Raw genomic sequence first — 24,985 nt, 5'->3', positions numbered from 1 at the left:
GAGATGACCTGGCCCATTGCCTCCTGACACTCTGCAGAGGACCATCTGTCCATCGGGGCCCTGGCTCCCCAGAGCCCATCTGTCCCTACTCCGGGGGCAGGGGCTGCAGGAGCCCGGCCAGGAGCCTGCGTGGCCCATCTGAGGAGCGCCCCAAACTCCTCAGAACTCAGTACTCCACACGTGCACATCACCTGCTTGAATAAGATCACGGGCAAATTCTAGAGGGTTCTTAATGAGGGGGCAACATGCAAAGACCTGTCCCACTTCCCGAAGGGCCGACAACCTCTTCGTTCCTGCCGTGGAGACCTGTGGGGCTCCTCCCTGGGGTGCTCCCCAGTCGCTGTGGAGCCAGGAGCCTCGGACAGGCCCCCGCGGCCCCTAGTGTCCACTCCTGTCACCTTGGCAGATGGAGGCTGGGCTGACTGCCCCGCTGCCCCGGGGGGATGGGGACAGGGACCCGGCAATGCCACTGTCCTGCTCTGGCTGCTGGGTTGGTGGCAACACCCTCGCCTCGCACAGCTCTTCCTGGGGTGCTCGGCAGAGCAGCCAAGAGTCCCTGACACTTCCTGGAAGAGCTCACCCCGGAACGGCCTGCGGAGAACCCATGGGTGCTGCTTGCACTTGGCGAAAGCCCTGCCCCCCCTCACCTGAGTGAGGGCCACAGGACTCCCTTTCTTCATTTTACAAACGAGGAGGAGGATGAGCTGGGAGTTCAAGCAGCTTCCGGACGGCTGCACCGTGGAAGAGAAGAGCTGCCGGTCTCCCCAGATCTCAGCCCTGACACCTGCCTGCTCCCTTCTCGCCTTCAGTGGGGGGAGGGGGGCTCCTTCTGCAAGGGGCGTGAAGCTTTTCCTGTGGCCACTGGGACCGCCCCCCCCCCCCCAGGGCTCCAGCTTGAACACTTCTGGGCTCAGGGAAGCCCTGGCTGGGGCACCCACTCTCCCTCTTGCAAGCCCTTTTTACACCTGTGTCCCTGGTTCCCGTGGGCACAGGAGGGCCCCGCGGTCTCTGCCCAAACACTGCCCACCTCCCTTCCCCCACCTTGCCAGCGGCCCCCACACAGCCTCGCGGTCAGCTGACTGCGTGCTCCCAGTGCAGCTCTGCCTTTCCCGCCCATTTGCTCTCCCTCAGTCTGCGAGGCTGCTGACCGCCAGCCTCAGCCAGCACCGGGCCTCCTGTGTCTGGCCGCTCGCGGCTGGAGCTGCAGGGCCAGGCTCCGGACGGCCGTGTCACAGGTGGCCAGGCCGGTTCCTCGCCTGACGATGCAGAGGCCCTAGGTCACAGGGGTCCTCAAACTTCTTAAACAGGGGCCAGTTCTCTGTCCCTCAGACCGGTGGAGGGCCGGACTATAGTTTAAAAATAAACTATGAACAAATTCCTATGCACACTGCACATATCTTATTTTCAAGTAAAAAAAACAAAACGGCAGAAACCCCCGCGTGTGGCCCGCGGGCCGTAGTTTGAGGACGCCTGAGAGAACCAAGGGACTGTGGTCTGGGACTGGTGAGTAGGAGACAGGGAGCCGACTCCTTGTCGATTCCCGGCTTCTGCCGAATGGAGCGCAGCTGCCCAGCACCAGGGCAATGGGAAGTACTGTCCCATCGCATCCGGAACCAGGGAAACGCCTTGCCAGCGGTTTTATCCAGAGCTCTGAATATGGGGTTACACTATCGTACAAAACAGGGTGACCCTAAGGAGCAGAGAGGGGGAGAAGGAGGTGGGGACGAGAGGGGCTCTGGGCCGCACTCTAAAAGTGCACCTTGTCAGGTCCACTCTTCTTCTCAAACTGCTGCCTGAGCTCGGAGACCAGAGCTGACTGGATGGGGCTTCCCCAGGCGCTGCGCGTGGGTGGCCCTCGAGGCTGTGGAGAGGCGAGTGAGCCAGAGACTGTGGGCACAGTCAGGGGGGCTGCCCCCGGGGCGGGTGCCACTCTGGGTAGAGGAGGGGGTATTGGGGCTCTGGGGGATGTGGGGCTCCCCAGGCTGCCGTTGCAGTTCTCAATGGGCGGGTCCTCTTTGGGAACAAACTTGGCTGCAGCCTCGGTCCTATGGCACTTGAGCCACTTGATGTGGGTAGCGCGGGGGGCAGGGCGGGGCCGCCTGCGAAGCACACGCCGCACTGGCAGGACCTTGTTGGACTTCTTGTTGTGCCAGAAGGTGGCAGTGGACACAAGGGCAGTGATGGCCACAGTAATGGCCATGGCACCGGCCAGCACACCCACAGCCTTCGCAGGTTCGTCTCTGGTCTGTGTCAGAAAGGCGTCCATGGGGCTCCGGGACAGCGTCTGGAAGAGAGAGCCACCTCACTCAGTGGCCCCTGCTGGTCCCTGAAGGACAGGGCGGGGTCACGAGCTCCCAGAAGTCCAATGGTTTTGAATTTGCTGGCACCAGGTCTCCCTTGAGATTCTGGTGAGCACTGTGGGCTTCATCCCAGAAAAATGCACCCAGAGGACAACACACACTGCATGCAGCTCTCCCGGAAATGCACGCAGAGAACAACACACAGTGCATGTAACTCTCCCGGAAATGCACCCAGAGAACAACACACACTGCATGTAACTCTCCCGGAAATGCACGCAGAGAACAACACACACTGCATGTAACTCTCCCGGAAATGCACCCAGAGAACAACACAGTGCATGTAACTCACCCGGAAATGCACCCAGAGGACAACACACACTGCATGTAACTCACCCGGAAATGCACCCAGAGAACAACACACAATACATGCAGCCCTCCCGGAAATGCACCCAGAGAACAACACAGTGCATGTAACTCACCCGGAAATGCACCCAGAGAACAACACACAGTGCATGTAACTCACCCGGAAATGCACCCAGAGAACAACACACAGTGCATGTAACTCACCCGGAAATGCACCCAGAGAACAACACACACTGCATGTAACTCACCCGGAAATGCACCCAGAGAACAACACACAGTGCATGTAACTCACCCGGAAATGCACCCAGAGAACAACACACAGTGCATGTAACTCACCCGGAAATGCACCCAGAGAACAACACACAATACATGCAGCCCTCCCGGAAATGCACCCAGAGAACAACACACACTGCATGTAATTCACCCGGAAATGCACCCAGAGAACAACACACACTGCATGTAACTCACCCGGAAATGCACCCAGAGAACAACACACACTGCATGTAACTCACCCGGAAATGCACCCAGAGAACAACACACACTGCATGTAACTCACCCGGAAATGCACCCAGAGAACAACACACAGTGCATGTAACTCACCCGGAAATGCACCCAGAGAACAACACACAGTGCATGTAACTCACCCGGAAATGCACCCAGAGAACAACACACAATACATGCAGCTCTCCCGGAAATGCACCCAGAGAACAACACACAGTGCATGTAACTCACCCGGAAATGCACATAGAGAACAACACACAGTGCATGTAACTCACCAGGAAATGCACCCAGAGAACAACACACAGTGCATGTAACTCACCCGGAAATGCACCCAGAGAACAACACACAGTGCATGTAACTCACCCGGAAATGCACCCAGAGAACAACACACAGTGCATGCAGCTCACCCCGAAATGCACCCAAAGGAAGCATGATGCAAAGATCCTCTCTCGAATCTAGACCTTCTTATTATCTGGATTCTGTTCCCCAGAAAGTAGGATATAATTTACCTTTGATTATGGGGGCCACACCTGCCTAAATGTAACAGGAACTCCTAAAATAATGATTTTTTTTTCCTGACACTTACCTGAGAACTATATATAATGATTTCACTTCTGCTTTCAACACCCATAACAAGAAGGCATCATTATTCCCATTTTACAGAAAAGGAAGTGGAGGCCTGGCAAAGTCCAGAGTCACACCATTATTGAGTATTGAAACTAGGACTTCAACCTGATTCTAAAGCTGGTGTATTTGATGGCGCAGAAGCCTGCTCAGCATTGAGTCTTTCGGAGGAAGCTGGAGATGGTGTCTCCCTCGGGTCATGTTGCAGTGAGGCCTGAGAGGCCCTCGGAGCCTTCCCCAACCAAGCTTCACACCCACCTCAGCGTCTGTGATGTCAATCCTGAGGACGGCCATGGTGCTGAAGGATGGGGAGCCACGGTCCTTGGCCTGAACCTCCAGGGCCCATGTGCAGTCCCCATTGTGCGTGATGCTGCGCAGGGCGTCCAGGGAGCGGATGGAGCTCTTGAGCCTGATCTCTCCCGTGTGTGCATCCATGTCGAACACGCTGGCCGGCTCCGCACGCGTGATAGAGTAGTCCACCAGGTTGTTGGGTGCCTCTGCGTCCAGGTCTGTGGCCTGAGCACAGGGAGAGGGGCAGCTGGGCTTCCAGGACACGCTGTGTCCCGTCTGAGCTGCCCGGTCACACGGGGCAGCTGGGCTAATGAGACAGGTCCTGACCCACAGAGTGGCCTGGAGCCGGGAGAGAAATTGAGTGTGTGCCCCACTGTGAGCCAGCACCCTGCCAGGCCCCCGCACCTGTGCCCGCCATCCCACGCTCAGAACTATTGGAAGCAGGTGCTGTTGAAAAACAAAAGCTGGGATACCAGGTGGCAGGTCTGAGGACAGATGGTGAGGGCAGGAGCTGAAGGTCAGGCTTGGGGTCAGAGGCCACGCTTCTCCTCAGGGGAAACCTGTGCAGTGGGCAAAGCGTGGCTCTGAGACCTGCTGTGGGACCAGCACTAGGCAGCACAGCCCATCGGAGGAGCCTGTTTGTTTGTGTTTGGACCCCATCTTTTGTTTGGTAGCCACAATAATATCTGCTTCCCAGGGGTTATTTCTGGGTTGATGTGAGGGTGGGGACCTAGCAGGTACCTTAAAACCCTCACCCAGAGCGAGAATTCAGTATATGGTATCCTATGTAATAAAGAGCTAATATGCAAATGGTCATCACGCCCTCATGTCATCATGCCCTCACGCCATCACACCGTAACTGCTCAGACACTCAACACTGGGGAGAGATGAATGGGGACCAGCCAGGCTGCGGCCTGGGAGAGGGACAAGCTGCCTGTCCACAGTCCCCTGTGGCTGTGGCCGGCCCAGGCAAAGCCAGCCCGGGTCCTGGGTGCTTGCAACCGGCCGGAGGAGGGAATCCTGGGTCCCGGGTGTGGGGCAAGGCAGAGGCAGTTAGGGGCAATCAGGCCAGCAGGGGAGCAGTTAGGGGCAATCAGGCAGGCAGAGGTGGTTAGGGGCTATCAGGCAGGCAGGCAAGCGGTTAGAAGCCAGAAGTCCCAGATTGTGAGAGGCAGTCAGACATCCCCCGAGGGGTCCCAGATTGGAGAGGGTGCAGGCTGGGCTGAGGGACCCCCCCCCCACGCATGAATTTTTTGCATCGGGCCTCTAGTTTTGAAATAAATTCTTAGCCACACTGTCTCTTGCAGCTGCTAAACAAGTCTTTAGGGCCGCTGAGCTGCCTGAAGCCCACCTCAATTTTCACAGGGGTCCCCAGCACCATCGTCTTCTCCTGGATGCTCTGTCCAAACTGGGGGGGATGGTCATTGACATCCAGCAGCAAGACGGTCACCTTGGCCAGGTCATGCCTGCCCCCCGCATCCTCTGCTCTTACACGGAAGCTGTACCTGGCGGTGGCCTCAGCATCCAGGCTGGCCCACGGCTGCGTGCAGATAACCCCCGTGGAGGAGTGGACCTGAAAGCTGGCAGGCATAGAGAACAGGCAGGATGTGTACAGGACATGTGGACACACATGCACATGTGTGCACACATGTGGACACACGTGGACACACATGGACATGCACATAGACATGCGTGCCTGCAGCCGTGCAGCTCCTCTAAGGCTCCCTATCCCTGCAGTCTCACCAAGGGAGGCAGGTCCACCCATATGCCACCACCAACATCCAACTAAAGGACCGAGTTGCAGACATGCCCCTCCTGCCACTGCCGGCCTCCCAGCAGCTGCTTGGTGGCTCCTGAGGTCAGGGCCTCAGCTCCTGGCCGTCAGGGAGCCTCCCCTCTTCAGCCCCACACCTCGCCTCAGGTCTCTGCTTAACCTCCACTCCTTGCTGTGTGCTTACCTCCGAGACCAAGTCCTATCCTCCCCAGCTCACTCTTGACTGTGGCACAGACCCCGTCCACCCTCAGCCTCCCAGGCCCTGCCCGAGGCCCTGCCTGAGGTTGGGTCTACGTACAGGTCTGCCCCGGGCCCGTAGACAGAGTACGTGACTTCACCCCAGGGGCCTGTGTCCACATCCACAGCCTGGAAGAGAAAGCACCCCGTGGCACCTGCCCCATTTGTGGGCACATTGGCAGCTCGGAGTTGTTTTCAATGGCAAAGCAGGGGGTGGGATTTGCCTGGCTCAGGTGGAAACTGATGGAGGCTGCCCATAGCCCAAGGGATCTCAAGTGTGTGAGGTCCCAAAGGGTATAGATCTGCAAGGTGTGTACCCTCCTCCTCTTCGTCAGTGAGAGGGGAGGAGGCGGGTCCCATGCCTGAGCTTGGGGCTCACACTCATGCCCCCCTCATAGTCCTGGGACTACAGCCCATCATAAAGAAGGAAACCTGGAGGCTCCTTGAGGGCCAGAAGCCTGTCAAGGGCAGGCTCTTGAGACCGCAACTCAGGCTGCAGCCTGGGCCTGTCTGACTTCATAAGGACTCCTTCAGAGAGCCCCACCCCAATCCCGTCCTGGGACCAGTCCCCAACCCACCCTGACGGCCACCACGGTGGAGCCCCCGGGGGCGTCCTCGGGAACCCTGGCAACGTAGTGGGGAGAGGTGAACCGGGGGGCATTGTCGTTGGTGTCCAGCAGCTGCACCACCACCTCCGCGGTGGCACTGAACTTCTCGGCCGTGTCCACCTCAGTGGCCAGGAGCTGGGGAGGGAGGAGGGGGAGGCAGGTCAGGTGCTGATCTTCTTCTCAGCCTGGCCCAGGCCCACCTGCCTCTTCTCAGTCCTGACTCTCGGCCACTATTCCTGCCGCCACCACAGGAGGCACCTGGAAGGTTCCATCACTCCCCCACCAACTTGCACAGGCAGCTTTCTTATAGTTCCCACTGGTATTTCTGCCAGTTTCTTTTGTTCCACTAATTTGCATATTCCTTTTTAGTTCCAATTTTAAAATTTATTGTGCTTTATGCTATAATTTGATATTTGTTAGAGCAAATTCCTGCCTCACTCTTTTTTTCTGAGTTTTCCCAACTATCTATATATATAAAACCCTAATATGCAAATAGACCGAACTGTGGAACAACTGAACAACCAGTTGCTATGACATGCGCTGACCACCAGGGGCCACATCTGGAACATGGTGGGCGTCAGCAGCAGGCAACAGAGCGAGGAACACGGCAGGCGTTGGGCGCCGTGGGATGATGGTGGAGCAGGTGAGCAGAAGCGCCAGACCAAGTCGAGGTGCTGGTCACTGTCATCAGGGTGAGCCTCTGGTGGTTACTGAAAATTCTTTGCTCCCGTGCACCAGCCTCGCTCGCACTCGCACCCGCTGCCTGCACCCAGCACCAGTCCCAATCACTCAGCACCATCAGCGGGTGCGAGTGGCGTCTGCCAGCCCTGATCACCCCTGAGGGCTTCTCCACCTCCCCCTGCTTCTGAGGGGCAATCGGGGCTGGGCAGGGGTGTGGAGGATGGGCTGAGACCTGCCCCTGTGCCCACTGCAGCCTCAAGGCCCACATTTCCTTTCAAAGTGCACGAATTCGAGCACTGGGCCCCTGGTGTTTATATATTTATTTCTTCAGATGGTGTCAAGTCCCCTCACCACCTCTCTGAAGGAAATTCTAGATAAGACTTAATTGAGGTGGCATTGGATTCTTTATTAAAGAGAATTGGCATTTTTAACAGGGTTTTCTTCTTTTTATCTGTTTGTTAAATTTTTGCATTTCTTTTTGTCATTTAGATGTACCCTATTTCTTGTTATAGGAATTTCTAGAAAATGTTTCTGCTAGTTGTTTTTGTAAAAGAAAAACCTTTATCCTATTGTTTCCATTGCTATTTTTTGTATGTAGGAAAACTATTGAATTTTGTGTGTTAACTTTGTAGCTGAATTTTGTGTGTTAACTTTGTAGCCAATCATGTTAACAACTTTGCAGTGTTTCTGACTATTTTTCTATTCCTCTTAGGTTTTTCTAAGCAAACAATCACATCACCTAAAAAATGATAAAATTGTCTTTTCCTTTCTAATGTTTATACCTCTTATTTCCCTTCTTTATCCAGGAATAATATTATTCCAGGAATAGTGTTAAATAATAGTGGTTATAGCAGGCATCCATGTTTTGTTTCTGGCTTCATAGAATGCTTTTAGAATTCCACTTTTAAGAATGATGCTGGCACGCCCGGCCGGCATGGCTCAGTGGTTGAGTGTTGGCCTATGAACCAGGAGGTCATGGTTCAATTCCCAGTCAGGGCACATGCCCAGGTTATGGGCTCAATCTCCAGTGTGGGGCTTGCAGGAGGCAGCCAATCAATGAATCTCTCTCATCATTAATGTTTCTATCTCTCTCTTCTTCTTCCTTACTCTCTGAAATCAATAAAAATATATTTGAAAAAAGAATGATGCTGGCTCTGTGTGTGTATGTATAATTATAAGTAATTATAATAATTTAAATAATATCAACAAAGTATTTTTCATTTTTATTAATATATATTACTTATGTGTTTATGTATAATAGGTGTTGTTTATATGTTTATAGTTTTAAATAATTACAAATACAAAGGAGTATTTTTTATGTTTTGCTAAAGTTTTTTTTTTAAATATTTCTGTATTGATTTCAGAGAGGAAGGGAGGAGAGATAGAAACATCACTGATGAGAGAGAATCATTGATTGGCTGCCTCCTGCACGCCCCCCACTGGGGATCAAGCCTGCAACCCAGGCATGTGCCCTTGGCCGGAATCGAACCTGGGACCCTTCATTTCGTAGGCTGACGCTCTATCCACTGAGCCAAGCCGGCTAGGGCTGTTTTGCTAAAGTTTTTATCAGAGTAAGTGACAGATGTCAAATGTATATGAGAAGAAAATGTATTGTGACAAGTAGTGTTTCTTTCTCCGCCTGTTTTTTTTTAAAATATATTTTTATTGATTTCAGAGAGGAAGGGAGAGGGAAGAGAGAGAGATAGAAATGATGAGAGAGAATCATTGATTGGCTGCCTCCTGCATGCCCCCTACTAGGGTTCGAGCCCCAAACCCAGGCATGTGCCCTTGACCAGAATCGAACCCAGGATCCTCCAGTCCTCAGGCCGACACTCTATCCACTGAGCCACACCAGCGGGGCTCTCCACCTAGTAACATGCACATCCTCCCCTGGGCCCTCCGTGCAGTCCTGTAGCTGTGGGTTAGAAGCTGAGGCTCAGAGAAGCTGTGTGGCCACAGGAGGAGGCTCTCATGTCACCTTCTTCTCCCTCCCCAAGTCAGCAGCCGAGGCAGAGGGACTGAGAGAGAGAGTAGGACGAGGAGAGGCCCTCAGGAATGCATCCAGGGCTGCCTGAGCTGCCGGACCCTGCTCCGTGCCTGGCGGCCCAGAGCGTCACATACCTGGAAGGTTAACACTCTGAACTTCTCAAAGTCAATGGCGGCTGAGTTCTCTGCGAGGACTGTGACTTGGGCTTCCTTCAGGGCTGTCTGCGGGACCACGCGGAAGGCGCCCTCCAGCCCCACCAGCCGCAGGGCGAACTTGGCATTGGCGCCCTGGGCGGAGGTTTGGAGAGGAAACAAGGAAGGTGAATGCGAACAGAACTCACACTCAGCAGCCCTGGGCCTGGTCTCCCTCAGCCTTGGGGGCAGGATTTCCTTCTTCCCGAAGGCGAGGTGACGTGTCTGGAGGGTAATGGCTGTGAGGACCGCACTGAAGACCCTGAGGCCCGAGCACAGGAGGCCACAGGCCACGTTCACAGACCCGCCAGGCCAGGCAGGCGGGCGGTGCTTCTGTTTGACTTTAACTTTGTAAGTGATCATGAATGTCTGGCCAATCAGGCTTTGTCAGCCTCTCCCACGCTTTCCCGGTTCCCCTCTCCTGCTCCGTTCCCCCGCTGGCCGCATGCCCTGTGACAGGCAGTGAAGGCTGATGCAGACCCCGTGTGAGACGCTGGCCCCATGCGTTCTCAGGAAGACAGGTGGAGGGCAGAGCCACATACCTGGTCTGAGTCTTTGACGGTGACCTTGAGGCCTCGCAGGATCTCCCCCGGGGGCGGGTGCTCAGACAGGGACAGCTCGAACCTGGTCTGGGGTCCGCTCTCTCCGTAGAACGTAGGTGGGTGGTTGTTGATGTCCACGATCCTGATGGTGACGGGGGCCGTGGCCTGGGCAGCGGGGCTCCCTGCAGCGCTGAGCTCGGTCACCTGGGATGGGGACAGGCGCCCCGGTGCTGGGACAGGCTGACCCCGGGACGGCTGCATGGCCCCACCTCCCAGGGGTCGTCCCTCACTCTCTCCTGGCGTGAGGTCTACCTAGTGGCTCGTTAGCGACAGGGGTGACGAGGGTGATGAGATACCACTCAGTGACTGGATCACAAGAGGCTCGAACAGCGTCTGCCAGCAGACACTCCCACCCGCTGCGAGGCAGCAGGCAGCTGCGACGAGAGGCCTGTGTCTCCGGAACTAAGGGTGACCTCTGCCAACAGCTAGAAGGCAGCCGAGTCTCTGAGCCCATCGCCCACGAGGAAGGAGGTCCGGCCCTCGGCCAGGTGAGTGCCCGGGACCCTCCTCGCTGAGCCTCCAGGGAGAGCGAGTCGGGCTGGCGGTCAGATGGCGGCCCAGGAGCCTGGAGGTGAGGACCCACTGAGCTGAGCCTGGACTCCTGACCCATAGAAGCTGCGAGTGAGGAATGTGTGTCTTTCAAAGCCTCTGGGTTTGTGATCATCTACACCAAGCGTGTCAAACTCACTGCCCACGGACCACGCTCAGCCCAGCCAACATAACGGTATGTAAGAAACATTTTAATAAACATTTCATAACTTAATTTTTACAGTATCCTGTAATACATATGTCTCTGTTGAAATAAACCTACATTTCTATGAAAATGGAAGCTTTTTATTTTTTGCGGCCACATAAACTTACACCTTGTTTATTTGGCGCGTGTTAGGCTTTGGGTTTGACATGTTTGCTCTATTATAACGGCTCAGGAGATGCCACACGGTGCTGTGACTGAGCCCCTGACCGGGCGAGGCGGGGGAGGGGGAGCAGGCCTGGAGTCACAGCGACTGAGTAGCAGGTGTATCGGACTCTGCAGTCAGTGTTCTCTCTACCTCACTGCACGACCCCCCTGTACGGCCAGAGGTTCGAACCCCAGCTCTGCCAAGCTCTGTCCTGGGTCCCTGGGCCAGGGGAGCGGCTGGGAGAGGGGAGAAGCAGCGGTAGGTACTAGTACGGGCTGCAAGCGGGGCCGAGGCCACAGGCGCCTCATGAACGGCGTGGCACACACCGGTGAGCCCCTCCAAGGCCTCTTCACCCAGTTCCATGAGCAGGCTCTGGTCTCAGCCCTCTAACAGCTCCCACCCCGGACCCTTCTGTCCCCCTGCGGCTTCCCACCTCTCCCTCTCCGGTGCCTGCACCTCTCCCGGTCCTGCTTCCCACTCACCATCTCAGCCCGACACTCGCTGCCCCACGCTGCCGAGGCCCTCCACGCTCCCCCGTCTGGAAAGCTTAGTGTCCCCACTCCCCTCCATCCTCTGGCGGCTCCTTCACTTCTCCCCTCCTCACTCTGAGCTGTGGGTGCCCCTCGGCTCAGTGCGGCGATGGCTCCTCCCCGGCCGTCCTGTGGCGATCTCTGCCCTCCCCGCTCTCCCTGAATCCTAACGCTGTGTGCAGTTTGGAATTTCCAACTTGGCTTTCCCTGCGCAGCAAACTCCTCGTGCCTGTCCTGGTCTGGCCTCCCCGCCCGGCTGGCCACGCCCGTGTCACCATCCTCTCCTCGCCCACCCTCACGGCCTGGCCTCGCCATGCTCTGTGGCGTCTCCTCCTCCCATTTGCACTTTGTCCACTTCTGCCTCGGCCGGCCGGGCAGGTGGCTCTGCCTCCCTGTCTCTCCCCCGCATCCCTCCCGCTCAGGCAGGCCCGCGGGCTCCGGTGCTGGCGGGTCTCGTTGCCTTGGGTACCTTCCGGGGCAAGAGGGCGGGGAAGGCCAGTACCTGCACGCGCAGCTCATACACCTCCCTCCGGAGCTGGGCAGGGCTCTGGGTGACCACGATGGCTCCAGACGTGGCGTTAATGTCAAAGGCATCGTCACTCCCTGTCGGAGGAGACACCCCTGCAGTGCTGGCCGCTTGTGGGGGCGGGAGCCTCGGCAGGTGGGGCCCACGTGCTCCTCAGGCCAATCTCAGTCTCCTCCACAGGGTGGGGCTGTCTCAGGGGCTGCGGGACCTTCCAGGCCACACATCAACGCCACACAGGGACTGGAACTCACTTCTATTGGGCGCCCAGGTCCATGCCCTTTGCCTGGGACAGTGTGTGTGTGTGAAATCAAAAGACAGGTTCAGAGGGCGATAAAGAGGAGAGGGGAAAGAAGGGGAGGGGAGAAAAAGAGGAGAGAATGAAAGAAAAGAGGCTGGAGGAGGAGAGGGAGGGGAGGGGGAGGGGGAGAGGACAGGAGGAGGGGGAGGAGAGGAGGGGAAGGGGAGGGAGAGGGGCAGGACGGGTTGTGCAGGTGTGAAGTGGGGCAGTCGGCGCCTGTGGGCCTGGGAAGGGCCTGAGAGGGGATGTGCATCCAGCAGCATGGTCCTGGGGATGGGCTGGAGGAGCAGGGTGTCCGAGTGAGAGCTGCAGACGTGGCCGCTGGGCTCGGGCTTAGGTGTGGTGACCGGACAGAGGGCCTGCCACTGGGGCCAGCCCCTGAGGGCTGTGCCTCCCCAGGGCTGCCACCTGCTCAGCTGCTGCCCCGCTGTGGGACTGGCAGCGAGCAGACTTAGGTTCAAACCTAGTGGGAACTTGGGATGTCTACTTAGCTTCTCTGAGCCTCAGCTTCCTCATCCATATATAGGGCTAGTGCTAGGAAAATGCGATATCATCATGCATTTAACTCATTAATCCAAGGATATGTTCTAGGCCAAAAACTGTTAAGAGTATTAGAAAACACACAGCCATTGAAAGAGTGTAAGGAATGTTGCCACCCCTCTGTCGAGCATAAGCTCAGGGTGAGGGTGAGGCAGGCCAGCAGCCAGGCCGTGGCAGGGACACCAAGGCTGGGCAGTCACAGCAGCCCCTCCCACAGGTAACTTCCCCCACAGGTAACTCCTCCCACAGGTGACTCCTCCCACAGGTAACTTCCCCCACAGGTAACTCCTCCCACAGGTAACCCCTCCCACAGGTAACTTCCCCCACGGGTAACTCCTCCCACAGGTAACTTCCCCCACAGGTAACTCCTCCCACAGGTGACTCCTCCCACAGGTAACTTCCCCCACAGGTAACTCCTCCCACAGGTAACCCCTCCCACAGGTAACTTCCCCCACAGGTAACTCCTCCCACAGGTAACTCCTCCCACAGGTAACTTCTCCCACAGATAACTTCTCCCACAGGTAACTCCTCCCACAGGTAACTTCTCCCACAGGTAACTCCTCCCACAGGTAACTCCTCCCACAGGTAACTTCTCCCACAGGTAACTCCTCCCACAGGTAACTCCTCCCACAGGTAAACCCTCCCACAGGTAACTTCCCCCACAGGTAACTCCTCCCACGGGAAACTCCTCCCACGGGTAACTCCTCCCACAGGTAACTCCTCCCACGGGTAACTTCTCCCACGGGTAACTCCTCCCATGGGTAACTTCCCCCACAGGTAACTCCTCCCACAGGTAACTCCTCCCACAGGTAACTCCTCCCACAGGAAACTCCTCCCACAGGTAACTTCTCCCACGGGTAACTCCTCCCACAGGTAACTCCTCCCACAGATAACTCCTCCCACAGATAACTCCTCCCACAGGTAACTTCTCCCACAGGTAACTCCTCCCACAGGTAACTCCTCCCACAAGTAACTCCTCCCACAGGTAACTTCTCCCACGGGTAACTCCTCCCACAGGTAACTCCTCCCACAGATAGAGGACATCTCGGCCCAGAAAAGCGCAGAACCAGGTGGGCCGCCCCAGGACCAGCTGTGATGACGGACAGCCCGGCCCTGACACTGAGCCATCGGTGGCGACCAAGGCCCGGAGGAGCCACCTGGAAAATGGGGACTGTGCTGCTGGAACCCTCCCGAGGCCTCCCCTCAGATTCCCGCCTGCGAGAGAGAAACAAACCCTCAAGACAAAGCACCCAGCGCTGTCCCCCAGGGGAGCCGCCCCTCCATTCCCTCCCCCCTCCGTCCCCCACAGCCCTGCACTCCTACTCGAAGGGACCCCAGGAGACTTGCAACCTGGGGAGCAATGGGCAGTGGCAGCTCCTCGCAGGCTACTCCCCTCAACCTGGCCCCGAGACCCCCTTTTCTCTGACTCCGGAGAGCGAGGGCGGCCCAGCCAGGCTCTCCTGTTGCGTCTTCTGTGAGAAACCCTTTCTTGTTTCCCGTCCCGGCTTTAATAAACGTTGCCTCAGTCACCTGAACTCGTGTTGGGAAATCTTTCCTGCACGAAGTCAGGAACCCACACACTGCCAGCCGGCTGGCCCCAGGCCGACCACGCAGGCCCAGGCCCCTTTCTGGCAACAAAAGGAACGTGAATCTGCCCACCCTTTGTTCTCAGTTCCCCGCCCAATGCTTCTTTCCCGGCGACTGGCCCTAATGCCAGGCGGCGAGGCCATGCACAGGGCCTCTGCCCGCTGAGCTGTGGTGACTGGATGCCAGGAGCTGGGGACGTGCTCTGGCTGCCAGGGTCTGAGCTGCTGCCGCGGTGGCCGCCCCCAAAGGCGCCCTGACTCACCATTCATGAGGCTGTAGAGAAGGCGGTTGGGTTTGCCCCTGTCTCCATCCATGGCGACCACTGTCAGCACCTCAGAGCCCTTGGGAACAGGAGCAGGGCTGGAGGCTAGGGTGGTGCTAGCCCCTCCCCCACCACAGACGTTGCCCTGTCAGGCAGGGGGAGTGCTGGCCTCACCCAGCGACACCCCGGCCTCCATGGGCCCCCCTCTCTGGGGAGCTCACAGGACCGTTGGCCTCGCAGGGACTCTCAGCCACAGACCTCTTACTTAGCCTCCTTCCCCACATCTCCCACTCAGCCCTCAGCCCTGTCCCCACTCCAGCTTCACCCCCTCTTCTCACCCAGGCTTTGCCTTTGGAGGAATCAGAGGGGAGGCGGAGGCTGGTGGGAGGGGCCAGCACGTGAAGTCCAGGATCAGGCTTCTACTTGGTCCCCGGGTGCACAGCTAGACAAGCCCCTGTTGACCTTGGCCTGACACCCCTTCTGTGCGCTCTCCTCAGGCCCCTCTCCTGGCTGCTCCTCAGCAGCACAGAGGACCCCCTACCCTGCCTCCCGCCAGTCCCAGCGAGGAGGGGGTGGGGAGGAGGCCGGCACTCTCCCTCTCTCCTGCCAGCACGCCCAGCCAGAGGGGGCATTTCCCACTTGGGCCTGGCAGGCGAATAGTCCTCAGTAAGGGTTTTCCATTGTTTTACAAAATCAAGGATAATCCGAAACTGGGGAAGTGAAAATGGGGAATGCAGCTCAATTCCACAGGAGGCCTCAGCCAGGGCCCTGGAAGTCTGGAGCTGTGGTCTGGGGGACCCTGTGGTGCATACGAGGAGGGCATGCCCATGAGGGGGTGCATAGCATGGGAGCAGGGAGGGGGAGCTCCCACCTCAACCCAGATATGGAGGGGTGCCACGGCTGGCTGAGCGGGGAGGGCAAGGGCCTCAGGCCGAGGGCATGTTTCAGGCAGAGGGATAAGGCAGTGCTGGGCTGGGGGTGAGGATGGTGAAAGCTCAGGGAGGGGGTTTGTGAGGCTGGGGTTTGGGTGCCTCTCCCGAGAGGCAGAAGGAACGCGCAGGAGCCCAAACACTAAGGTCAGAGCCTGCACACGGGGAGACGGCTGGCGCTGAGCCGGTGTGATGTCCAACAAGGGTCACATGCTTTGGCAGCAAACTATGGGAACACTGTCTGAGGGGCCCAGGCTCCAGGCCTGGGGCTGTGGGGGCACAGGAGCACCTCACCTCCGACACAGGTGCAGGAAAGACCCCCCAGATCAAGGCTGTCGCCTCCCTCCCAGCCTCTTGGCGGCCTCTGCAGGGCCGACCTCTGGGCGGGTCTGGCTGAGTGTGAATGAGGGGGTGCTCGCACAGGACCACCTGCCTCCTCCCCTAAGGCTTCCAGAGGCAAACACACCTGTTGCCCGGAGCCTGCAGGAGCAGAGGCGGGGGGGGGGGGGGGGGAGGGGGGACAGTCACCCACCGGAACCATGTCCTCGTACACGTAGCCGTGGAAGGGAGCGCCCACAAACACGGGGCCCACATCCTGCACGTCCTCCACGCTGACCGTGACCGTGGTGGTGGCTGAGAACACCGCAGCCGCACCCCGCAGCTGCCCGCCGCCGTCCTGGGGAGGAGCCGGGAGCAGAGGCTGGGCTCTGGCCCGCAGTCTCCACAGCGCGGGGGAGCTGCCCTCTGAGTGCTGTTTGCTCCTGCCCCCGCCCCCCTCCCAGCCCCGATAGTTCCCCTCTCAGAGGCGTGCTGGGGGACCAGACGATGCCAAGGCCTGGCCGTGTCTGGCTCTCAAAGGAGTTCTTTCTCTAGGGAGGTCACATTGGACAAGTGGCAAAGGAGGGAGTCACCACCCCCCGAGCCAGGAACCAAACCTCACCCCCTCCTGGACCCACTAGAGTCTGACTGGGCCCTGCTGTGTGGAGTCCGGCTGACGAGTGGCCATGCTCTTGTCCCCGGCACTGGTGGGCAGGGGGCCTTCCTGGGGACCTGAGCCCAGGGCCTGGGAGGCGGGTCGTCCCTGGAGAAAGCAGCTGCTCCGAGCACCTGCGGAGCTGCAGGCCCCACACCATACACTGGAGCGTGAGGACTGAAGCCTCAGGGACAGGCTGACAAGGACACCGAGGCCCCAAGAGGTAACTGGTCACACAGAGGAAGGCCAGGTGGTCTGGGGGTGAGCCTGGATGGGGGTGTGGGTCTGGGGTGTGTGGGCCAGGGTGTGTGTGGGCCTGGGGGGGGGGGTGAGGGCCTGGGGGGGTGTGGGCCTGGGGGGGGGTGTGGGCCTGGGGGGTGTGTGGACCAGGAGGGAGTGAGGGCCTGGGGGGTTGAGGACCTGGGGGGGGTGGGCCTGGGGGGTGTGGGCCTGGGGGGTGAGGGCCTGGGGGTGTGTGCCTGGGGGGTGTGAGGGCCTGGGGGTGTGTGCCTGGGGGGTGTGAGGGCCTGGGGGTGTGGGCCTGGGGGGTGTGAGGGCCTGGGGGTGTGGGCCTGGGGGGTGTGAGGGCCTGGGGGGTGTGGGCCTGGGGGGTGTGGGAGGGCCTAGGGGGTGTGGGTCTGGGAGGTGTGTGGCCTGGGAGGTGAGTGGGTCTGGGGGTGAGCCTGGGGGTGTGTGGGCCTGGGAGGTGTGTGGCCTGGGGTGTGAGGTGTCCTGGGGTGTGAGCTGGCCTGGGAGGTGAGCCTGTGGGGTGAGCAGAGGCCAGGGCTGAGGTCATGCTGGGATGTGAGTCTCCAGGCCTATGGAGGGGACCTGGCCTGTCTGTCCCCCAGAGGGGAGCATACGTCCATGCCTGTGTGGAATCCACTCAACAGACATTTCAGCTATGCCTGGCCTTGCCCGGACCCGGTCACCTGCTCTCCAAAGTGCCTGGTCCGCTGTAGGATGAACCCGCTGCCATCGAGGGCAGCTTCCCTGGCAGAGGCTGGGGAAGGACTGCATGCCCCCATTCCTCCCTGGTACCTGGGCAACCACAGTGACCAAGTGGGCCTGGGCCTTCTCGTAGTCCAGGGTGGTCCCCGCCCGGAGGTGCAGCATGCCGCTGTGGCGGTCCACGGTGAACTGGGTGGCCGGCATGTTCTGTAGGAGTGAGGGGCAGCTTGGTCTCGGGGAGGGACCCGCGGGCCCCAGGATGCCGGCTCTGCTTCCGGAAGGGGACCTGCACTGTCCTGGGTCCTGGGGACTCCAGCCTCGGCCTGAAGCTCAGACTCTCTGGCCTCCGGGTCCCCCTTGTTAGGGCTCCGGGTTCCCCCTGTCCCTCCTCAGTCAGAACCAGTGGGTCCCTTCCAGAGGCCTTAGCTCACCCAGGAAACAGCTGAGTCCAGCTCTGGGTGCACCTGGCCTGCAGGTCCCAGCAGGTGGGGTGTCAGCACAGAGCTCCCCCTAGAGGGGTGGGATCTTCAAACCCTACCAGCTGAGCCCGAGGGCCAGTCCCAGGCAGCGCCTGGGTTGGGGATGAGGGGACAGGAGATGATCCGTCTGAAAGAGGGGCCTCCTGTCGGAAGCTGTTGTTGGGACTTTATGAGGATTTAACCCTCACAGCCACCAGGGAGGATGCTTCCATCTTCCCCGCCTCACACGTGAGGGGATGAGCTGGTGACGCTGGACGGCCCACGAGTGGGAAGTGGTTAGAGTTCTCCAGCACCTGCGGATCCCAAGAGATTTCCCCTCCAACCTGTGTTTAACCACCAAGCTGTGTTGCCTGGGAAATTGTGAGAGAAAGTGAGTCAACATGGAGAGAAGATGGGTGGATGGATGGATGGACCGACGGACAGACGGACAGGTTGGGGTTCACAGCCGAGCTCTGCCCTTTCCTACTGGCAGCTCCAGGCACAGGAGCTTTCCCCCGGGGGGAGGGGGGCGCGATTAAGTGCCCAGGCTTCTCCTGGGGAAGGGTTTTGGGGGAGAACTGCGAGTCCTGGAGATCAGGGACGGGGAGACAACCAGCTCAGAGGAAGGTGGGAAGGGGGCGGTCAGGGGCAGACAGCCTCCTCCCAGCCCTCATGTGCTCACCTGCCTGTTCTCCCCCTGCGTTTACTGAATCCATGGGATCTGGTGTGTCATTTCTGACAATTTGGAGACTAGCAGAGGCACTAACCTAAGGCCTGGTGACGGAGGGGTCAGCCATTTGTCCCCGCCAGCCCAGACCTCTGGTACCGACACGCACGTGCCCTGCTCACCTGCAGGAAGTAGGTGACACTTCCTCCAGAGCCCGTGTCCTTGTCCACAGCATGGACCTCAAAGATACTGCTCCCAGCAGGTGTGTCCTGAGGGTGCACAGCAGTCAGGCCTGGGACAGGGGCAGGATGCCGGGGAGTGGGGTGCGGAGGGGCATGGGAAAGTGGGTCAGGAGAGTGAAGGGCAAAGAAGAGGTGGGAGGGGGTGATGAACCCAGAAGCCCTGGGCGGGGCAGAGGCCTGTCAGGCAGGGGGCGGGTGGAGAGAAGGAAGAGAAAGGGAGGAGCAAGCAGACGCCCCAACCCCCAGCACAGCCTCCAAGAAAGAGGAAACTAAGACTCCAAGGAGATAAACTGTTTAAATGTGAACTGAGAAAAGGGTTAATAAACATGGACATAATCAGTATGGCCAGGAATAAAATCCATACAATTGAAAACCAAAATAAAATATCTTTCTCCCACTGAAGCAAACACTTAAATATATGAAAGTCCACGTGTGGCAGGGCCAGGGAGACACCTCCCCCACGTCCCCCACATCGGAGTGCAGCTCCCACACCCTGGAGAAACAACAATGCTCAGGCATTCACACTGCAACCTAGCAATTCCAAATCTTGGCTGTATCTTTAGGAAATAATTCTAATTAGAGAGATAGAACTGTTATGTTCAGAATTTGATTTTTCTTACAGCAAAAATTTAAAGTATCTTAAATATTCTATATAATAAACCGCTAACATGCAAATAGACAACAGCAGAACAACTGGTCGCTATGAAGCGCAGTGACCACCAGAGGGCAGACACTCAATGCAGGAGCTGCCCCCTGGTGGTCAGTGCGCCAGAAACTGGGCTGGCAAGCACAGTGGTGGTGGTGGGAGCCTCTCCCGCCTCTGGGACAGTTGGACATGCCCCGAGGGCTCCCAGACTGCAAAGGCCAGGCTGAGCCCCTGCCTCCCAGCGCACGAATTTCATGCACGGACCTCTGGTCTAAAGACAAAGGAACAGTTCCATAAATGGTACAATGTTCACTTAACAGATGCTATTAAAATTATAATTATGCAAACTTTAAAAGTAATGGGGGATGCTTACAAATTAAATAGAAAAAAGTATACAGAAAACATGCTTAGTGTAGTCCCAATTACCCAAAACACACAGAAAATAAATCCAATAATCACAAAAACAGCTGGAAGGAAATACACCGAAATTTAACAATGCAACCTCAACCTGGAGGGGTTTGGGGTGGTCTGGAAACTTTTTTTTTAGAGTGAAAATAGCATTTTTTATTATGTAACAAAACTTTCTAAAGACAAAAATATCTAAATGTAGATTGATCAAAAACTGATTCTGAATTTTGTAAAAATGTGTAAGAACGAAGTCTAAGGAAAGGCCTGGCCGCCTTCCAGTGGGAGTGGTGGAGAAGTCCTCGGGAACATCCCATAAGTCAATATTGACTCAGATTCGATGAAACTTACAGTTCATTTTTCCTTGACCCACCAAAACGAATGCATTGCGTCTATTTTCTAGCTAGTGTTAATGGAAACTTTCTTCTCTCTACTTTTCTTCGTATTTCACATTTCCACAATAAACGTACATTATGATTTGGAAAATGGTAAGCGAACATTCCCTTGTGGGGAATGCATGTGTGAAGAATGGCAGTGGGGGGATGCAAGGGAGGCCCCTGAGGCAGTGAGTGATGGGAGGCCCCTGACTCAGTGCCAGGGCAGCCCCAGAGGGCAGGCAGGGTCTGGGGCAGGAATGCATGGGCCCTGCCTTGGGCCAAGTTCACCTCAGGAATCTGGACCGTGTACGGCTCCTGGAGGAACCTGGGTGCCTCGTCATTGACATCAGTCACCAGGATCACGACTTTCTCTGCCACCTGAGGAGGGCAAATGGGACAGGAATTGGGGAGTAAGGCCTTCTGGTGATAAAAGGACAGTGGCCCCTAGTGGCCCAGGTATATGTCTCTACCCATCTCCTTCCCTTCCTCCCTCCCTCTATTCCCCTCCCTTCTTTTATTCATTCATGCAACATTATTACTAAGCAACTACTTGGTGCCAAGCACTGTGCTCCATCCCAGAGGCAGAAGATACAGTCTGATGGCGTGTATTTTGCAAAATGAGATGGCAGGGAAAAGGTCAGCATGTAAAAGGAGGTGGGGATACACTCGGTGATGGCAGGCCTGACCCCGGACACCATGCCCACCTTTCCCAGGTCAGTGCATCCCGAGGGCCGGGTGCACAGTGCTGGAGGCTGCAGTCAGGGGCCTAGAGAGGCATCTAACCAGCCTGGGGGCGAGCAGCAGGGCGCCTTGCAGTGGAGTGGGAGGTAAGCCCGCAGCAGTGTGTCAGGCGAGAGGACGAGAGGGAAGGAACACCACTGCCAAGGCAGGAGGAGGGCCCTGGTGAGCTCAGAGAACACAGTAGGTTGTGGCTGATGTTGGTGGGGAGAATGTGGAAGGGAGGGCGACGCCAAGGGTGCCCCACAGGGAGGCCCTGAATGCCAGGCTGCAGCTCAGGTTTTCTCCTGAGGGGGTGGGGGCAGCTGCTAGTGCTCTTGGCAGGTCCTGGCCAGGCCTGGGTTCTAGATGGCCCTGGCCCAGCTCTGAGGGGGTCTAGGACCCTGCAGGCAGGACGCCACTGCAATGGCGGGGAAGAATGTGGTAGGGGCTGTGAGAGTGTGGCTGTGGGGAAGGAGGGAGAAGCAGGCTTGGGAGCCCAGGAAGTCTGCGTGGGTGACAGGTGGCAGAGCCAAGAACAGGTGGAGGAGGGATTGGGAAAGACTCCAGGAGACACTGAAGCGGCTGGCTTTCTCCTCTCCCTACCCCTTCCCACCGGCCTCCCTCCCTGCTGCCTCTCCTACAGCCACTCCTGGGGGCACACATCTTGTTGGGGCAGGTCTTGCTGGGCCCCAGCTTGGATTGCAGGGAGTCCCATCCCCCAGTAGGTGGGATTGGGAAACCGCTCAGGCCCAGGCTGCGGGCTGCGGGCTGCCAGGGGCTGGCCCCGGTGTCTGCTCACCAGGTTCAGGCCGTCGGAAATGCTGATGATGGTTTCGATCTCGTCCTCCATCTGTGAAGCACAGGACTGAGTGTCCAGGAGAGACACACCCTAGAGACCGAGGCTGGGGGGGCCCTGCTCCCCTGAGCCCGAGAGAGGCTGGAGCAGGGCTGGGTGCCCCAAAGCTGCCTCCGGCCATGCTTTCTCTCAGGGCTTCGCACCAGGTTCTCCTAACCCAGGGGACTGCCCAGGAGCCAGCAGAAAACGGCCCTGGCTAGAGCGGGGAGACGCGGGCCGGGGCCCAGGAAGGTTTTATACGTTCTCCCTTTTTCTCTCACCCACTGGTCTCCCCTGAGCCTCCATAGCCCCCAGGCCACAGAGGGCCAGGTCTGTGGTGTCTCACACTCCCCAAGACTCAGTGGGACTTCGGCGGGGAAGGTATTGAGGCTTCCTCTCTCTCCCCGGCCCAGGGCTAGTGGTGGCTGCATCAGACCAGAGCTGGCAGGAGCCCACGGACAGGTCCGGTTCTGTGGACAGCCAGGCCCGCCAGCTGGTGTGGGGGCCCTGCCCTGTCACTGCAGATTCGCGGGTGCAGAGGGTAGAGTTCTACCAAACTCAGACCCACCCCTAAACCATGCAACCAGCCCTGGTCAGCCTGAGTTTTTTGGCTTATAAGACCTCTCCAAGGACCATCTCAGGGGCCTGTCACCCACAGATACTGGTCTCCATGCCAAAAGGCTGCACCCTCACACCTCCCAATACCTCTCGGTCCAACTCTTCAATCAGGGTGATGTTTCCAGAATTGGGGTCAACAGAAAAGACGCTTCTAGTGCTGGGGTCAAAGCTGATGTGGTAGGAGACCGGTTCGCCCTCGGGGTCTGTCCCATTCAGCGTGTACACGTGAGAACCTGGAAGGTGACACGGAGGCCTGGAATCTGGAACCCAACTTTTCTTAACAGTGGCAGCGGCTCAGATCCAGGATCCCCTGATTATACAGTGAATATGCGATTCGGAGCAAAGGCCCAGCCTGAGCGGAACCGGCAGGGGGCGTTGGGGGTGGGAGGGGGCGTTGGGGGTGGGAGGGGCGGGGGCAGGGCGGGGGGTGGGGTGCACGTTCAGGCAGGGGTGTGGCTCTTGGCAGCGGAGCCCCAGGCCAGGTCAGCTCCTCGGGCCTGCACTCAGGCTGCCCAGCCCAGACGGGAGGGAGGACGTGTGGGCCTGTCTCCTCCCTCTCTGTGTAGCCCAGGCAGGTGGGTGTTCTTGGGCCATTTTAAAGCCTAAAGATCTGCGACTCTAGGCGTCAGCACATGTGCTCAAGGCCATGCCAGTGGGCACTGGACAGCCGGGCCCAGCGGTGACCGTCCTGTGCCTCCGGAGCCTGCCCCTCTGCCGTGTCCCGCACCACGGCTCCGGCTCCAGGGCGGCCTGGAGCTCCGCCAGAGCCCTGGGGACGCAGGGCACCAGCGGGCGCCGGCAGCCGGCACTGTCTCCGCAGGCTCGGGGGGCGGGGGGGTGCCATGTCTGGGGGCGAGGGCCACCCCTCCCGAGGCCCCGGGGCCCTGCGGGCTCCTCACCGACAGGGGTGTCCTCCGGGAGGCTGAACAGGGCCATGTTGCCGTCAGAGCTGCCCGCCCCATTGTCGAAGAAGTGGGGGGCCAAGTTGACCTCAGCTGGGAAGAAAACAGAGCAGGTGGCTCCCAGACATGAGGGGACACCTTCGCCCAGCTCTCGGGGTCTGGCCCACCCTGGCTCCGTGGGACCCGCTGGGGGGTCTCTCTGCCACACCCCGGTCTGCTTGTCAGGGGCACCGACTCTCCGGGGCGCTTCGAATTCGGGCAGCGGCCGAATAAACCCCCCAAAGGGCACTGGGAACCGCCCCCTCCCCCGCCGGTTCCTGAAGACGCGGCGGGCAGCTGGGCCTCGGTCCCCAGCCCGGGTCTGCAGGCTGCCGGCCTCCGGGCATCGTCTCCCCCCCCCCCCCCCCGCCCGGCCCGCTCACCCAGGCAGAGGCGCAGCAGCGCCAGGGCCAGGGCGGCCCGCATGTCCCGCGACGAGCAGAGGTGCGGGGGGCTGGGCGGGGGCGCTGCGCGGGGCGAGGCGCTGCGGGTGGCCGGCTCGGGGGGCCGATTAGCCCGGGGCCGCGGCGGCGGGGGCGGGGGGGAGGGGACGAAGACCGCGCTGGGGTCCGAGCCCAGCCCGGCCTCCCGGGGGACAGACACGCGCTGCGGGGCCTGAGAAGGCGGGGAAACTGGGCTGTCGAGTCCCCAAGCCCCTGGGCGGCCCCGCGGGAGACCCCCCGCAGGAGCTGCCTCGGCTTCAGGAGGGCGGCGCGCGGAGCCAGCCTCCCCGCCGCGGTCCGCGGGAACGGAGGGCTCCCCGGCGGGGCGGAGCGCGAGCCCAGGCGTGTGGGCGGGCCTGCCTGGGGCCAGCCCCCGTTCCGGTTCGCGGAGTGTCCGGAGGCTGTGGTCCCCTCCCCCTCCCTCCCCTCCCAGGCCCAGACCGGGGAGAGCAGCCCACTCCAGCCCCTCCTCTGAGAGCTGGGGATTGGGGCGGGCAGGCGGGTCGGGGTCCCAGAGAGGAGAGCTGGGCGGCTGGTACTCGTCCTAACTCCTCACGACCCCCTGGGGCGTGGCCCTTGGCCCGAAGGCGCACTTTGTGTCCCTAAATGCTGGTGTCCCACAGCCTGTCTCCGGAGGAGGACTGCCGCCTTCTGCAGGCCCCCGTGCCTGGAAGCAGGGCCAGGATCTCCTGGGCAAATGCCCTGTCAGTGGGCCCAGAAGAGCCCGCTGTGTCCTGGCCCATCCCCTCCCCTAGCGGCTTCTCTCTCCTCCGGCCATTCAATCCGCAGACTTGCACTGGGGAGGGACAGGGAAGGGCTCACCCGCCTTCACTATCACGCTGTCATCTCACGTGACGGCAAACCTCTCCTGGAATGCGTGTCCCTGCTGCGGAAAGGGGAAGTGAAAGCCCGGGAGGTAAGTTGCCTGAGCTCACACAGCCAGTGAGGGCAGAGCCTGGGTTCACCTCCACGTTGGGCT

General features: G+C 59.0%; 1 protein-coding gene across 3 annotated transcripts; it reads right to left on the bottom strand.

Annotated features, from left to right (window-relative positions):
• Positions 1 to 1,417: 1,417 nt before the first annotated feature.
• On the bottom strand, positions 1,418 to 24,303 carry CDHR1 (cadherin related family member 1). 3 transcript variants are annotated; one of them, XM_079794302.1, is made up of 17 exons: positions 23,947 to 24,303; positions 23,522 to 23,617; positions 22,710 to 22,855; positions 21,969 to 22,019; positions 20,738 to 20,827; positions 18,962 to 19,048; positions 17,745 to 17,861; positions 16,263 to 16,406; positions 14,802 to 14,880; positions 12,091 to 12,191; positions 10,100 to 10,303; positions 9,501 to 9,653; positions 6,669 to 6,833; positions 6,152 to 6,219; positions 5,431 to 5,659; positions 4,047 to 4,304; positions 1,418 to 2,284 (listed from the first exon to the last, which is right to left on the bottom strand). In XM_079794302.1, exons 1-17 carry the CDS (start codon positions 23,987 to 23,989, stop codon positions 1,748 to 1,750), a joined length of 2,568 nt encoding a protein of 855 aa, XP_079650428.1. In that variant the 5' UTR covers positions 23,990 to 24,303; the 3' UTR covers positions 1,418 to 1,747. The 3 variants fall into 3 exon arrangements, with proteins under 3 accessions (XP_079650428.1, XP_079650429.1, XP_079650430.1); XM_079794303.1 differs by lacking the exon at positions 21,969 to 22,019; XM_079794304.1 differs by lacking the exon at positions 23,947 to 24,303 and having other exon boundaries at positions 22,710 to 22,932; positions 23,522 to 23,599.
• Between the last annotated feature and the right edge of the window lie 682 nt (positions 24,304 to 24,985).

The sequence above is a fragment of the Cnephaeus nilssonii genome (genome assembly GCF_951640355.1).
Source record: "Cnephaeus nilssonii genome assembly, chromosome: 16".
NCBI lineage: Eukaryota > Metazoa > Chordata > Mammalia > Chiroptera > Vespertilionidae > Cnephaeus > Cnephaeus nilssonii.
The sequence above is the reverse complement of the archived record's forward strand: the minus strand, read 5'-3'. Positions and strand labels throughout refer to the sequence as shown.

Coding starts and splice junctions, on each gene's coding strand:
- CDHR1 (XM_079794302.1), bottom strand. CDS start 23,989: ATGCGGGCCGCCCTGGCCCTGGCGCTGCTGCGCCTCTGCCTGG. Junction 12,192..14,801: donor TCTCTACAGCCTCATGAATG/GTGAGTCAGGGC, acceptor CTCCTCCGACAG/GGAGTGACGATGCCTTTGAC. Junction 5,660..6,151: donor TACGGGCCCGGGGCAGACCT/GTACGTAGACCC, acceptor TATGCCTGCCAG/CTTTCAGGTCCACTCCTCCA.